This window comes from Bidens hawaiensis, unplaced genomic scaffold (assembly GCF_021521415.1).
Source record: "Bidens hawaiensis isolate Kalapana, Puna unplaced genomic scaffold, B.hawaiensis_p1.1 tig00005344_1, whole genome shotgun sequence".
Taxonomy (NCBI): Eukaryota; Viridiplantae; Streptophyta; class Magnoliopsida; order Asterales; family Asteraceae; genus Bidens; species Bidens hawaiensis.
Window position 1 is genome coordinate 40944 of NW_027491340.1, and position 16845 is coordinate 57788.

The following is a 16845-nucleotide window of genomic DNA, read 5'->3' on the forward strand; positions in this document are numbered from 1 at the left end:
TTACTGTTCTTATTCGTGTTCTTGAATCACCGAGTGTTGGTATTCCGCACCAATACTCGTTTAGTTTATATCATATTGTAGTGATCCAGATTCGGGACTTACAAAGAACAAGGTTTTTTTAACTTTGCGTTTGTTTTAGAGGGAAGTCTACATACTCATATGAGTAGGACATCACTTATATTTCAATTCAGTTTTTTTTTAAATGAAGAACATGCCCAATTAACATTCAATTATAAAGGATTTGCAAGTACAATTAAATTACTTCGTTTTTGAGCATTATGAAAGTTCTCTTCTTTTGGTTGTAATGTATTATAGCGTAATATGTTATTTTAGATTATTCTAAATGATTAACGAAACATTATTTGTTTGATAGTTAGAAATATCAACTAATGCAGCCTAATGCTCTCCGTCTTCATTAGTTCTGTTTATTTTAGTGGGTAAATCAATAATTAGCAATTTGTTCTTTTTGCATTTATTCATAACCACTTAAGGATTTAATTTACTATGCTTATCTGAAGCAAGAAGCAATGTTTTCAGACCCGGCCCGGACGTCGACCCAGATGCCTTACCGGGTCAAAGGCCGGACCGACCCGGGAGGGCGGACCAGTGTTTGACTCGGATGAAGTTATAAATAATTTAAATATATAATTATGCATATATAGTGACTAAAAATTAAGAATTTATGCTAATACATTTTTTTAACGACATTTGTTAGTTGTAGTATTGGTTTTTCCTTTTTAGTTTTTACTGTTGTAAGTGTGCAACAATAAGTTTTATACTTTTATGTTTCAAATACCAAACATCAATTACACATTATCTGGGCTATGATGCTAACAGGGGTGTTCAACGGATCGAATTTCGAATATTCGAATCGGATTATTCGAATTTTGAAATTTTGAAGCTGGATTCGAATTCGATTCGAATTCGAAATAGATTCGGCAAATTCGATTCGAATTCAGAAAAGCTATTTCGAAATTCGATTTGAAAATGAAGTTCGAATCGATTTGATTTGAATTCAGTTAAAAAAATATATTTCAATTTCAAAACCATTATAAATTTAAGTTTTTTAACAACAAAAGGTACAGGTCTATAAAATAAGTAAATCATTTAAAGTTATTACACCCTAAATATTTAAAATGTTAATGTCCGATTACATTAACTATTAACTAAAACGATGAATGTTTTATTTTTAATCTCTATAACTTAAAAGATTTATGTAGTTTAGTTTTTCATAAGTATGTATATATATAATAAAAATAATATGTATAATTTGAATTCGAATTTCGAATCGAATACGAATTTATAATCATAAATTCGTATTTGATTCGAAATTCGATTACTAAAATCGAGTTCAAACCGAATTGAATTCGAATGACTGGAAATCGAATTCGAATTGTCAAATTTGAAAGCAAGTCGAATCGAATTTCGAGTTATTCGAGTCCGATTTGAATACTGAACACCCCTGGATGCTAAAGCCCATTAAATTCCTATTCCCCCCTCTTAACCTACTATATGTATTCTTTCTTTCTTTACATCATTTGCAAACACAAAGCAGCGCCGGCGCCGCTGTCTTCGGAATACGTTTTCCTTTCAAGTTCTTTTTAGCCATCTTTCTTCTATGCAGCCAATCTAAGAGTCCGCATTTAACGTTCTAGCCACAAAAATACGTTTGGTACATGTCGTTATCAACACATAACTTCGGAATCCGGCCCAAGGTAGGCGGCGAATAAGAGATTGAATAGTCCGGTGTTAGATTTCAGACGGATTTTGACTACTTTTTGATTAAAAAATTAAAAAAAAAAGAAAAGAAAAAAAAAGTGTTTACCGGTTTGACCGGCGGTCCACCGGGTCCGGCCAGACCGCAACCGCGTAGACCGGCCGGGTTTTTAAAAAAGGGGCTAAGGGTTGACCGGTATGCATGGCGGGTCCCAATCCGGACTTCAAAACATTGGCAAGAAGGCGATTTTGGTTTAAGTTTTAATGTACCCAATGCTATTTCATAAGTTTATTTATTTATTTGTTTTTAATCTATTTGTGAAGTTGTTTGTAGCACTAACAGTATGCTATTATACGGAGTACTATACATGAGTGTTAATTAACATTTTTATTTTAAATAAGATATGCTTTCACGGTTCAGTAGTTAAGAACTGTTTTCGCTATATTTTCATTCTTTTAATGTAGTCGATCAGCTTTGCACTTACAAGTTAAGTACATTGTTCATATATCTTAATAGTTATGCACTTATTACTTTATGTTTATGAATTGGTGGATGGGTATAAAACTAATTGAAATGGGTCGGGATGGATCAAAAGAATTTTACAAGAAGGTCAAGATGAGTTGGGAAAATGCTAGTGACTTTTGATTATAGGTTAGAATGAGTTTATTTATGGGTTAGAATGAACTAAAACAAGCTTTATCCAATTTTATTTCAAACAAAACCCACGGAACCGAATGAAAACTGAGAAATCGAAACCGAAATCCAGCCCGGCTTTAAAAGCGGTTAAAAAATTTTGGGCCGAAGGCGAAATTTTTTTTGGGCCAATAAAAAAGGGGTATCTTGTTTGGTTTAATAAATTTAATTTTTAAATAAGCCTTATTTTTTTGGACTTTATAATTTGGTTGTGTAAAAAATCTTTTTTTTAAATAAAAGTAAGGTTAAAATATATAAAGTGAGGTTAGAACCCACAACTTTTTGGTTGAAAGTCATACCCCTTTGCCACTAAAACAAGCTAATGGTTCTTTAATTAAGTATAAACATTATATATACATATTGTTTTTCATAAAATATATATATAATTTTTTTTAGAAAAAATCCGGGCCTATCGGGGTGTTGGGCCAGGGTCCGTCGACCACTTGGCCCTCTCTTACAGCCAGCCCTGCCGAAATCATTGAAAACGAACATATACCGAAACCGACCGAAATGAAAAAGGCATAACCGAAGCAAAAAAAAATTGAAAAAATCGAACCTGGACCGAGACAAGACCGGTTTTTTTAGTGGACGAGGAAGGCGGGGGAAACATTTTAGTTATTTTATTTTTTGCGTTTTTGATTAATATTTGGAGTTATTATTTTTTTATAAAATTTTGAATACTTTTTTGAGGGCTTTTTGAAACTCTTTGTATTTTAACCGTCACTTGGATCAATATAGGTAGAGTGGCAAACCCAACCCAAATGGATTGTTTTGGGTCAAGATGGATAAACTTTAAAAGTAAAATGGGTTATGATGGATCATAAAAATTCTTCAAGTGGGTCAGGATGGGTTAGAAATATACAAGTGAGTTTCATTTATACGTTAAAATGGGTCAAAACAAAATATCCAACTTATCCAAAATTTATCTAATTCAAAATACCCAACCTATCACGTGCGAAACAAAACTCTTTCGAAACCCAAAAAACGATCAAAACGAAACAAAAACCCCGAACCGACTAAAACGAAACAAAAAAAAAACAAAAACAAAACTGAACCGAAATAGAAAAACGACCAAAACGAAACACAAAAAACCGGAATGAAATCGAAAAACTGACCAAAACTAAACAAAAAAGCGAAATGCAACCGAAAAGCTAACCAAAACTAAACAAAAACACCGAATCGACCGAACCGAAACAACACTGAATCGAAATAGAAAAACGAACAAAATGAAACAAAAAAACCGATATGAAACCGAAAAGTTGACCAAAACGAAACAAAAAAAAAGCGAAATGCAAATGAAAAGCTGACCAAAACAACAAAAACACACCGAACCGACCAAAACGAACAAAAAAAATCAAAACAAAATGAACTGAAATAAGAAAACGACCAAAACGAAACAAAAAAACCAAAACGAAACTGAACCGGAATAGAAAAACCACCAAAACGAAACAAAAAAAAACGAAATGCAACTGAAAAGATGACCAAAACAAAACAAAAACACTGAACCGACCACAACGAAACAAAAAAACCAAAACGAAATTAAACTGAAATACAAAAACGACCGAAACGAAACTGAACTTAAATAGAAAAACGACCGAAACGAAACAAAAAAAACTGAATTGAAGCTGAAAAACTTACCAAAAGAAAACATAAAAAACTAAATGCAATTTAAAAACCGGATCAAAACGAAACAAAAACACCGAACCGACCAAAACGAAACAAAAAAACTGAAATGAAACTCAACTGAAATAGAAAAACGACCAAAACGATACAAAAAACCCGATATGACACCTAAAAACTGACCAAAATGAAACAAAGAAAAGCGAAATGCAATCAAAAAGCTTACGAAAACGAAACAAAAAAACTGAGAAGTAAACGACCAAAATAAACAAAATGAAACCGAAAAAACTGACTAAAACAAAACAACACTGAAAGCGAAAAAACTGAGAAATCGAACCGAAATCATTGAAACCGAGCAAATACTGAAACCGACCAAAATGAAAAAAAAAAACAAAACCGAACTGAAAAAAACCCCGGAAAACTCGAACCTGAACCGGTACAAAACGGTTTTTTTTTAATGAACGAGGATGACGGGGGAAACATTTTAGTTATTTTACATTTTGCGTTTTTTATTTATATTTTGAGTTAGTATTTTTTTAACAGTTTTTTTGAATATTTTTTTGAGGAGTTTTTAAAACCCTTTTATGTCAACCTTTAACTTGGGTCAAGACGGGTTAGCTTTACCCATCTTGACCCATATCCATCCTAACCCTCTAACTTAAAAATCCATCCTGACCCATACCCATCCTGACCCATCACCAAAATTCAACCCAACCCACTCATATTGCCACCTCTAAGGTTAACTTTACACATCTTGACCCATACTCATCGTACCCCTCTATTTTAAAAACTCATCCTTCCTCATACCATTCTAACCCAAATCCATTCTAACCAACCACCTAAATCCAACCCAACCCACATATATTGGCATCTTTAATCGTATCAGATGTGTGCGGGGCTCCACCTGTTCTTAAAGGTGGTTATTATATCATTATTACGCACTTTATGTTATTACTAGATGAGTGCCCGCGTGATGTGGCGGGAAATACAAGTCTTAATAATTACGTAAGAGATTTTTGAGTGCTCATCGTTCCATTTGAAATTGTGGATTAAGAATTCTTATTTTAAACTCAATTTAGTATCGAAATACAAATGAAACCGAAATCTAACCATTGTTAATGGTTTGTTTTTGTTGGGTTTTAATTTTCAACAGTTTGGTTTCAGTTTTCTATGACAAAAAACGGCTTGGCTCACGGCTTAGTTTAAAACCATCAAAACCGGACCACAAACGCCTATACGCAAGATGTTATTTTTTTAACTGAAAACTAACTATGACAATATCATACTCAAATTAAAGAGAATTAAATGCTCGTTTTTATGGTGTAATATTTTTTAAAAAATATTAACGTATGAAAAAGTTATGACCGTTTAAAAATCGTGGGGGAATTTGGGTTAAAAGTGAAATTATAAATAATATATAGTTAAAAAATAGAGGATAAAAGTTGTAACTATTTTTTAAATTTCCAAATGGTGATTAAAGTTGAGGGGCATGGTTGTAAATAATTTGAAGAAATATGAAAGAAACGTTGAATTTAGTGTTAAAATGCTACTATGCCCTTATTTAATGTTGTACTATTTGTTTGAAAATTTATAAATTACTTAAAGTTAAGTGTCTTAATTTAACCATATGTGGTGCATTATATATAGTATAGATATAGATATAGATATAGATAAAGTGTTCAAGTATTATTCTCATTATTATTACTTTTTTTATTAATATATATTTGCATATATGTTGAGCTTAAAAATGGCAAGCGAGTAAAAGTTTCTCAATCAGAGTGGGTAGTGTTTGAAAATCAATGGTGTCGATGATGCCGACAACTATATAACGTATAGGTTAATATCTGTTTCATTTTGCTCTTGAATACACGGGTTAAGTTTCTTGACATTTCTTGACAGTGTGTTTATTTTGGTTAGGCGGCTACCATATAATTATATAAGTGAGTTATTTCGAGTATTCACACACTACATGGCTATAAGTGTATTCAGTGTTCAACATTGTGCATCAGAATAATATGTATCTTTTGGAATTAGTTGCATTCGGTAGATCGTTGTCAAAATAGTTTGGTATTAATTAGTTCGCTTATATCAAAACCAGTTTAATAAGTATATGTTGAATTGAATTTAGAGGTCAACTTAGAGTAACAAGTATGATCTTTGTGGAAAGGATAATAAGCAGTGTTGCAAAAATCCTGACTAGGCACCGATTAATTTCCTATTAATCGTTAGTCCCCAGTTCACTGATTAATTTTGGGCTAGACGGCTGATTAATCGGTCAATGGTCAAATCCAGCCAAAATCAGGATTAATCGGACTTAATAGGCGTTTTCTAATGAGGTTATGGCCAAAATCGGCGGTTTCCGGCGATATTCCGGCCTAAATCAACAGTTTTCGGCGAGATTCTCTAAAAAATTAACGGTTCCCAGCAAGATTCCAGCCAATTTTCAGCCAAAATGTGTTTGCGTACGTAACATGAAAATTACATATAAATGTGTGCAAATATATATAAACTGAGAATTATACATTAAAGTCCGATCCGATTAATCCCGATTAATCGTTAGTTCCCACCCCACCGCCCGACTAGCGACTAGCGATTTTTACAACACAGATTATAAGTGATCTAGACCATTAATTTTGAATTTGAATGTTTGAGATTAGTTTGAGAAAAAATTAAGTATAAAACAAGGGAAATGACAAAAAAGAAATAACATGTAATTGTTGATTTTCTCTCCCCGTATGTAAGACAGATGCCAATTTCCACATCGTTTTAAAACGTACATAAATTTTTTACACGACATTTTTTAAAAAAAATCACCTTAATAACGAACGTTTTTTTATCTTTAATATAAGTACCACATTGTTATAAAAAAGTTAAAAAATTTTGTGGGTTTTTTTATATATTGTATTATAGGTTATGGTCACTGTCTTTTCCCGAATTGTGTTTTACAAACTTTGTTTTAATATAATGCTTTTTTTCATTGTGTTTTTTGAATAGTGTTTTTGAGGTAAAAAAAATTTAGCCTAGTTATTTTACTCATGTGATTTACAATTTATGTTTTTTTATCAAAATTGTGTATTACAAAAATCGTGTTTTACCGATTATTAAGCTATAGTAATTTTCTGTACAATTTTATTTAATAGTGTTTGAAAACTACTATGTTTCATTCGGAATCGCTCTTAATTATTTACGCCATTATTAATTTATCCTCATTTCTCAATTATTGATTTATATACATATGGCGTGGATTGTGAAACTCCACTTTGCTTTAAAAAATATCCGTTATAAATTGCTCTGGCACACCTTATGCTATGTCGTATCTCACCGGGAAATCACAATGGTCTGCTGCATCTCGCCGGAAAAACACAATGGGTGAAAAACACAACGGGGTGAAAAGCATAATGGTGATGTTTACCACCACACCTCCCTTATTCGTCGTTGCACCACTGTTCACCATCTAGACCTTTCAAGTTCGCCGGAAATACGTTTAACCGGAAAAAAAATCTCGAACGCATCATGAAATCAAAAGATGTGATGGCGACGAGTGGTGGAGGGGTTGAAGGAGGTTGCATGTTGTGGCGGAAATCGTCCAACAACAACTCCGTCGTCCGTCGGTAAACTCAGACATTGCAGAGGTGGCGGTGCCGGTGATGGTGACAAAGAAGAGCTGAGCCGTCAGTGATGTTGGTGGCGGTGGCGCAGCTTTGTCACAGGGGGGTGCAGTGGTGGAGGTTGGGTGGTAGAGATGGTGCTGATGTGTGACTGAACATGGTGGGGGTGATGTGTTTTTATTGTGGACACATATCCTTTTTAGGATATTCAATCTTCTTATTTGAACTCAAATCTTGAATTAGTTGTTTTTAATTATGCAATGTCCAACTCAACTAGGAAGTACTGAGTATAGTTATTATATCCTAAATTTCACAAAGGAGATAGTTTGTGAAAGACTTGAAATACTCATTAATAACAATGTAAGTGTAATTTAAATGTTTGATTATGTTTATATATTGGTTTGTCTTGACCACATTTTTATTGTTTAATTTTCTTCTTAGGTTGGGGGTGGAAAAATGAATACATGGAGGCGTATTTTGATGCAGATCGAGAAGAATGGTTGGGCTATGCTACACATATTATTTTCCGATAGTGATGCATTGTATTAACTATTTACCAATATTTTTGTTAACTTGGGAATATTTGTAATATTTTTAACTCATGAAATGCAATGAAATTAATAGTTTTGCTGCTCTATATTTGTGTGATTGATGTAAAAATTAGTTTTAGCATAAAAATTTTTGAACCTTTTGTTTATAAATACACGTAGAAAACATTTCAATAAAAAAATAATTTTGTAAAAAAAAATATTTTTTTACCGTTTTTTAACTAAAAATAATTTCTTTAAGACGACTTCTACATGATTTTATATGTAAAACTTTAAAAAGTTTATGTAAAAATGTGTTTTGTACATGAAAAATAATTTTTTTTAGTATTTTTTTACATGTAAAATGAGTTCTCTCTTGAACCCGTCCCTATATATATTAAAAATGTTATACGATGACATGCATATATAAATGTCAGTCATATATTGGTATCGTAAATGCGAGTAATGAAAACGTGTCATACATGCATGAGAAGAAGATGCATGTCATTTTTAGTTTATTACTAGGCCATCAACTACACACATTTATAATTAAATACATTTTTCCTAATAATGGTATCATATAAATATTAACTTCATTTGCAAGTAATTGAATATGTTTACCGTGTCAAGCAAGATATTTGAGGTCTTGAAATCCCTATAAATAATAGGCTTTGTCCCTCCATGAAGGAATGCCAGCCCTTTGGCTGCACCCATTGCTATTTTTATCCGGTTTGACCACGTTAGCGGTATGGTTCCTTCAAAACATTTAGCCATGTGTTATAAGTAACCTTCATTTTGACTTTTATGGTCAAACATGTTTTGCCACATTAGAGACATTATTATTGCCAATGTATAAAATTATTTATGGACTATATAGTATGTGATACTAATTTTTATATCTATTAACTATTTAATTTATCTCACATAGATTTTGTTGTTCTATTTATGTATTCGACGTTCAAATGGCATCAGTTCTTTAACCGTTATAAAATTATTTGGTTCTCAAAGAATTCTTGATTTTATTATTAGAGGATCTTACTTCTAAAGAGATGGTTTTCAAGGCTTCCACGAGTCATGAACTCGTAAACAAGTAGCCGTTGATCGTCTTCGATACAATATCCGATGAGCTTAACTAGATTTGGATGATAAAGTTGTCCAGGAAAATCAACCTCTGCCTATAAACACCATAATAATATATGTTAGTTGTAACAAAACTAAAACTGATACTATTGTTTTGTAGGATGTACAACTACTATAGCAATCATGCATCAAAACGTTGTGTCATGTTACCATCAATGAAAGAGTATTAGTATTAACAGTTTTGTCCAATTACTCAATTAGACATGTATCGTAATTGCACAAACTACAAATAAGCATCAATGCATTTATAAGTTGTACCATGTGTACCATGCATTAATTGGTTGTACATCAATAGCCTAATATAGCACTAGTACAAGAAGAACAGTTTTATATTCGGGTATGCTTAATTCTGGTACCATTCTTCATAAATGGTAAAAACATTTTACCATTGGTGACATGCACATAAAGCAGTGAAGTTGTACTATTACACAAAACCATGTAACTACTAAAGTACAAGTACAAAGTACTCACCACCCATTCTCTATGGCCTTGAAGACCATCGGGCTTCAAACTCTTTACCGCAACCGTTATACCCGACCCTGGTTTAGCTGGAGCGGTCCCGTTTTCCTCAATCCACCCCTTAAACACGAACCCGAATCCTCCTTCACCCAATATGCTATCTGGTCTAAAGTTTCCCGTAGCTGATTTCAGCTCATGGAAGCTAAACTCAAGAAGTTGACATGGCTTTTGGTCAAATTCTTGATTTGGATCCGACGAATTTTGTGGTTCGTTTGGAGCACGCATTTCCCTGTTGCTAGAATTCAAGTAACGGGTCTCGGTTGCTAAACAAATACATTACAGACAATTTTAAATATATAAGATGGTTATATAAACATATATTGTAAAATAATTAAGCATTATTGCACTTGAACCCCAAGATGTCCATTTTTGAAAGAGAGATTCTTGTATTATCTATTCAAAAAAAAAAAAAAATTGTCCTTTCGTGTCGTTTAGTCTTCATGACAAGTTTTTTCGTCCAACAAGAAGATGACACATGTCTTACAAAACAAGGCGTCCTGATCGAAAATTTGAACAATCTATGCGTTCCGACAAAATATTTGAAATATCTATGCATCCTGACCAAATATGGGAACAAAACTTTATGTGACCCGACCAAGTATTCGACGAACACCTTGGGCCGACTTCTTTGATGACAAATGTCGTCTTCTAGTTGGACAAAAGACACGTTGTCTGACCTAAAAGACACGTTGTTAGAAACAAGTTTGGAGGGACTTTGATTTCGGATTTTTTCCTAAAAAAATTGGTTCTATATTGAATTAACTAATACATAAACATATAGTTAGTTATTTAAAGGTAGACAAAAACAATTATTAACCAAATATTCAAGAAATTTTACTAACAAAGAATACACGATTGAATACTTTTAAATAAAATATTATAAAGGTGATAGCTTTTAGAAATAAATAAAAAAAAAAAAAGAAAAGAAAAGAGAAAGCACCTGCATCATAAACAAGGCTGGTTCTTGGGCGAGAAGTGGCAGAGTTTGTTGTTGATTCAACAGAAGGTTTACAAGAACCATTGCTAACACTGCGCCTTAAAACTGACCAACATCCATACTTCTTCTTATTCTCCATACCCACTCTCTCTCTCTCTAAAATGGATGCTCTTTCATTTGGGTGTTAATGATTCAAGAAATCTTGAAATCATATGAAAGATTTACATACCAATTAATATATTTATATGTGGGTGTTTATAAATTCAAGAAACATGAGGTGTTTCTTTATATATGTGAGTGTCTTTGACACAAGAAATCCTGATGTGAGAGATATTTTAGAGAGAGAATGAGGATTCTATATGCTTGTTGTTTGTGATGGTTGAGTAAAAGATTATAGAGAAGCATCAATCATCACCACCATCCACATTGTGTACAAACACAACTTTTTTGCCCACCACTTTTCTCTTTCTTTCTCTAGTTACCAAAAGGTGGCTATGAAATGAGACAGATTTGGGTGATTTTAAAGGCAACATAAGCCTAATTATTCATCATTAGCAAAATAATTTGTTAAGCACTAACGATATAACCCAAAAGGAAAAAAAGCATGACTCAATTTAATCACATAATTAACCATGGGTACTTAAAGGGTCTTGCTAATCACACCCCACATCCCTTATATGCCATGGATAGTGCTATCCTTGGCATATAAGGGTATTTTCTAAAAATACATATTTTTGTCTTTTTGTTTTAATTTAATTTACTTTTAATTTAATTCTATTTATTTTAATTATTGTTTTTTATTTTGTTGTTTTATTAAAAAAAGATTTTTTTTGATATTCTTAATCAACAATTATAAAATTTATAATGAAACAATGTAAATAAACGATATACATACACACAACCATTACAACGAGTTTGTGCAAATAATAACAAAAATATATCTTAATGGCAGTGCCACGAATGTCATCATTGTCGTCGTCGCTATAAAACTTACATTTGAATCCCGGTCTATCATTGTCCTCGTGGCCGCGCCTGACACCCGGTGTGGTCGCTTCATGGTCAGAACGTGGTGATGGTTTTTTGTGTTTTTTATTGTCACAGAAATCCTTAGATTTAATCATCGTATGTTAACAAACTGATGACGTTGTCATTTATATTTCTACATTTTGTTACTATTTGTACAAACTCGTTATAATGGTGGTGGTTTTCGTGTTTTTTTTATTGTACAACGTCGTCGTTGTCCTCGCGACAACGCTTAATGCTCGACGTGCTCGCTTCATGGTCAGAACGTGGTAGTGGTTTTTTGTGTTTTTTATCGTCACATAATCCTAAGATTTAAACACCGCCTGTTAGCACGCTGGTGACACTGTCATTTAGATAGATTTCTACATTTTGTTATTATTTGTACAAATTTGTTGTAATGGTTGTGTGTATATATATCGTTTATTTACATTGCTTCGCTATAATTTTTATAAATCTTGATAAAAAAAATCAACAAACTTTTTTTTTGATAAAACAACAAATTAATAAAAAACAATAATCAAAATAAATAAAATTAAATTAAAACTAAAATATACATTAAATATAAAAAGACAAAAAACACGTCTTTTAAAAAAACACATATGTCACATATAGAACTATAAGCCACAGATAGAAAAAAGACAAAAAACATGAATTTTTAGAAAAACCTATAAGCCACAACTAGACCTATAAGTGACGGTTATGACAATTTTCTAATCACACCTTCGGTATGATTAAAAAAGCTCTACTTAAAACTATAAATGGTATATGTTGGTAACTTGAAGAAAGGAATTAATTGGTAATAGTAGTACGTAGTTAATTTGTAAAAACCAACAAAGGTTACTTGGCACACACGTCTTATTACGTGTTATGGTGCATAATCATCACTCGTGCTAATATTCTTTTCTAAATATGTTTCATTATATTATTAATCACAAAAGTTTTAAAAATAGACTAAAATCCCTATTTAAATATTGACACAAAGTTATCAAAGGAAATTTGATTGATAAAAGTTGTTTTGGTTGTGGAGGGTATATTTGAGACTTCCACTTGCTCCTTTTTTCATGATTGTCAAAATTGGGCAGGAAAAAAAGGACAGGTTTTGGGTGATTCCAAAGAAAGACTAATTACCCTTTTTAATATTTCATCATTGTTTTTAGGGGTGAGCATCTGGGTTGGACCGACTGAACCGGGAAATAATTGATCCGGACTGAAACCCGAAAATCATATATTTGAGAACCGAATAGTGACCCACTTGACTCACATCGGGTATCGGGTACCCTCGGTTTTGATGCTCCAGGTATATAGAAAAGGACCGAGACCGATAAAAACTTCAAGCAAACAATAAATGGATGCAAGTAAAGAAGATGGGGGAGGCGGTGGAACAATACGTCGACCTCATCATCCTTCAAGATGAAGATGAAAGAGAAGTGAGATGAATAAAAAAATAGAATAGAGAGATTGAGAAAAGAAAAATTTGAAAAGATAACTCAAGGATAGTTTAATTTATAAAGGTAAAGTCTACATAAGGCCATTCGTAGTGGGCGTGGACTTTGGACGAAAACGGGTAAAGTCTGCTTGTTTGTTTCTTTTATTATTATTATTATTATATATCTATGTGTGATATATTATTATTATTATTATTATTATTATTATTACAGGGATAGGCAACCTTTCACCTCCCACCAAATGTGAGACGCCATTAAAAGTTAATGTTCAATTGAATGCTCTTCAGGTCTACCGCAACTCTCCGGCGTAACGTCAATGATCTCCGGTGTATCGACCGTTACCAGTATTAAATCGTCTATTCCATCTCCAATTTCATCAGCTTCAACTGATTTGTAACAAAACAATTGATTGCTCCATTCATATCGTCGCCAGTTAATCATGGGTAAACTGAACCTACAGATTCCTTTTAATTCCCTCTATCATTCGTGCCTAATTTGTATGTGCAGGCGGAGCCACCCGGAAACATTAATCCCTCTCATGCTCTGATTATTCGTCTTATTTTTACAACCCTAATTTGAGCCAGGTTTTTGGTTTTCTGTTTGTTTTTCTTTGAATAATCAACTTGATGGTGCAATCATAAATTGAATGATTAACTGAGTGATGAAAACTTCATCCAAAATTTAGGTTTCTCTTTGAAGATTGAATCCAGGTACAATCTGATTCAAATTTCGTATCATGTAATGTATGTATATCTGCTATAGGTATTCCAGAAAACCCACTTGTGAAAACAATTTCAACTACTTGATTTTTTATTTTATTTTTGTGATTCTCTAAGATTTATTGTTTCGATAACAAGATCATTGTAATCTGGGTTTTGTTTAATTTCTATTGATTTGCAATACAAGGTCAATTATTTCAATTTAATGGCTTCTTTATTCAGAAAAGCTTGGTTTGTATTTGGTGATTTTATGGTTGCAATTTCTTGAAGGTCACCAAATCACCTAAAGATGTTGCGAGAGTTGTATACTCATCGAAAGAGGATAGTGGTGGCTATCTTCATAAGCTTCAAAATCAAGCTTTTAGACTACTTAAAGCATATCAGAAACCACTAAAGGGAAAAATGCATGCAATCCAGAAGTATTAACCACCAAAAACATCAATGAGCTTAGCTTCCATTCCCAGACCCTGGTATGTATCTGCTTCTTTATTTTTTAATAGGTTCCATTGAGTATGTGATTAAGTTTTTTATATTTTTTTTCAGTTTTTGTTTGTATACCCTCATGATAAAGTACATGGATCTCCCTTCATTCAGCTTTCCTGTTGGAGTGGAGGTTGGACAACATTAGTTTGACATTTCTTGATTTTGTATTGCTATGTTACCATTTCCAACTCAGTAATCTAAACTTTGTATTTTTTTTGTTGGATACTTTGAGATATGTATTAAATATTGTTATTTGTGATTGCAGGTTTAAGTTGTTGAAAGAACTCCATCTATGAGTGAACTTAATAAAATACTTCTCGGACAGGTACATGCTAAATAAAAATAATAAAAAACTCATTATCACATTGTTTCAATTATTTTTACTGCTATAATTAAAAGAAAGCTATGCTTTCACAGGTGGATGCTCATATTCAACAACTTGACCAGTATATTAAAAAGTTTGAACAATTGCGACGAGGTAGATTTTGTTTGGTTATATTTTTTTCTAAATCTAATATACAGAAATGTTTAGTTATGGTTGTAAACGAATCTAACGCTTAGCGTCGACATGGCGGTCATTTAATCAAACCGGCCAAGACATTGATGTACCAGCTGACATTTTGGTAATTATGTTGACTTTTGTTTTGACATTTTAATTCACCATTGTTTTTGGAACTAAAGGTGTCCACATGTTCTTTTAATAATTTTATTTCTTATCTTATTTTTATAATTTGAAACCATCGCCTGCAACTTAACATCTTAAAATTTTTTAATTTATGTTGTGCACGTCGATGGGGTTTGGTGAAGTTGTTGAATCTTTGATAGCTCAAGGTCTAAATGTTGTTGCTCTTGATGGAGGTAGAACTCAAAGTGAAAGAGAAGGTATTGTGCGCGATTTTCGCTACAGTCCCGCTAATATTTTCGTATGTCAGAAAACTTATAATATTTAATTAAAATATTTAAAACTTATTATTTTGAATTTTTTTTCCTTTGCCTGCACTCTGATTTTCAGGTAGCGACTGATGTTGCATATCGGGGCCTAGATGTTACAGGAGTTTACTTAACCTCGACCACCCAATGGTATTTTTACTTTATTAATTAATATGCAATATGAAAAGTTGGTAATTTCTTTTTACAAGATCAGAAGTTCGTAATTTAAAAATTGGAATAATTGGTTGGCTACAGAATGTTTGTTCACAATTGAAAATCTCAAAGATTTTGAAACTGTTGTGGTTGGTCAACTGTGAATTTTGATCGAGTCAACGCGTAGATTTTTTTATACAGATTATAAGGTTGACAATACTTAAATCAAAAAGTCAACTGATCGGACTAGGACTCGCTTACATAAATGTTCTGGGTTACCCGTTTAAAACTGTCACTCAAAGAACTGTACACCGGCTCAGCTGGTAACCCGTTTTATAGGTGGAACGAGCGGATTAAGTTTTTTTATTGTAATTTTTGTTTTCTTTGTGTTTCCGGGCATGGAATGGTGTTACGTGGCGCTAGGACACAACTGTTTGGGGATACTTAATGGGCCTGCCACCGGGGCAGCCATGGCCTTGCTTTTCATGGATTGCTGCTCCGCCATTATGGATCTTACTCGGTTTGCCTGGATCGGTTTGTTGGGAAATAAGTTGATATTGATGGTGAATTGTGTTGCAGTTATTTTATTTTGGTGTATTTTTATATTGTTATTTGTGTGACGTAAATGTAACTTATGCTTCTGCAAACTTGGTATCATTTTTACTCATGAAGAATACCCATATTATATAATTACTTTGAGAAATACAATGATTTGGATCACTTGATAGAATGTGTTAAACTTGTGATTGGTTTTTTATTATGGTATCATCATTGAACGTGCTAAGGATACTTATTGAATTATCGTTTTCATGTCTATTTGAATCGGCTTACGAACAATTCAGTTCGTTTTACTGCATATTTTAGTTCTTAGTTTGTAGTATGTATTTTATAATCGGCATTTTTTGAAGCTTAAGAAACTGTTGTATATTTTGTCTTTTTTACCGAACATGAAATTTGAGGCTTTTAGTATGTGTCAAACAGGCCAGGCAGACCAGTAAATGGACTTTCTTTCTTTTTGGCTTATATTAGTTACAATTGCGTACAACCAGTTCGCTTTGATGTCTGTTTGAGTCGGCCTGGGCACAATTCAGTTCATTTTGCTACATGTATAGTTTGTTAGTTTGTATTCTGTATGCATATTTGGCATTTTTTGAAGCTTAAGAAACTATTGTGTATTTGGTCGAAATTAGTGAGGTTCGATTTTTAATTCATTTTGGACACTATTTTCATAATAGGGATACTTTTACCATAAAAAAGGCTATAGTTTTCAAATTGAAAACTTTTATTTTTATTGGGTCAGAACGGTTGACTTTTAATATGGTCAAACAGGG

The 16845-nt window shown here is 32.7% G+C and overlaps 1 protein-coding gene and 1 long non-coding RNA gene across 5 annotated transcripts in view; one reads left to right on the forward strand and one right to left on the reverse strand.

Moving 5' to 3' along the window:
* Window positions 1-11247, reverse strand: part of LOC143629611 (serine/threonine-protein kinase PBL34-like) — a 33378-nt gene extending 22131 nt beyond the window's left edge. Inside the window, exons 1-4 of the mRNA XM_077098841.1 lie at window positions 10765-11247; window positions 9777-10087; window positions 9205-9340; window positions 8787-8920 (exon numbers count right to left, since the gene is read on the reverse strand). Coding sequence (XP_076954956.1) covers window positions 8787-8920; window positions 9205-9340; window positions 9777-10087; window positions 10765-10900 — 717 coding nt within the window. The 5' untranslated portion in view covers window positions 10901-11247. The remainder of the gene's footprint in view (window positions 1-8786; window positions 8921-9204; window positions 9341-9776; window positions 10088-10764) is intronic.
* Window positions 11248-13526: 2279 nt separating this feature from the next.
* LOC143629612 (uncharacterized) lies at window positions 13527-16151 on the forward strand. 4 transcript variants are annotated; one of them, XR_013152995.1, is made up of 4 exons: window positions 13527-13672; window positions 13737-14422; window positions 15444-15511; window positions 15716-16151. It is a non-coding gene; the product is annotated as an uncharacterized LOC143629612 (long non-coding RNA). The 4 variants fall into 4 exon arrangements; XR_013152994.1 differs by having other exon boundaries at window positions 15444-16151; XR_013152996.1 differs by lacking the exons at window positions 13527-13672; window positions 13737-14422 and adding an exon at window positions 15013-15313.
* Window positions 16152-16845: the final 694 nt, after the last annotated feature.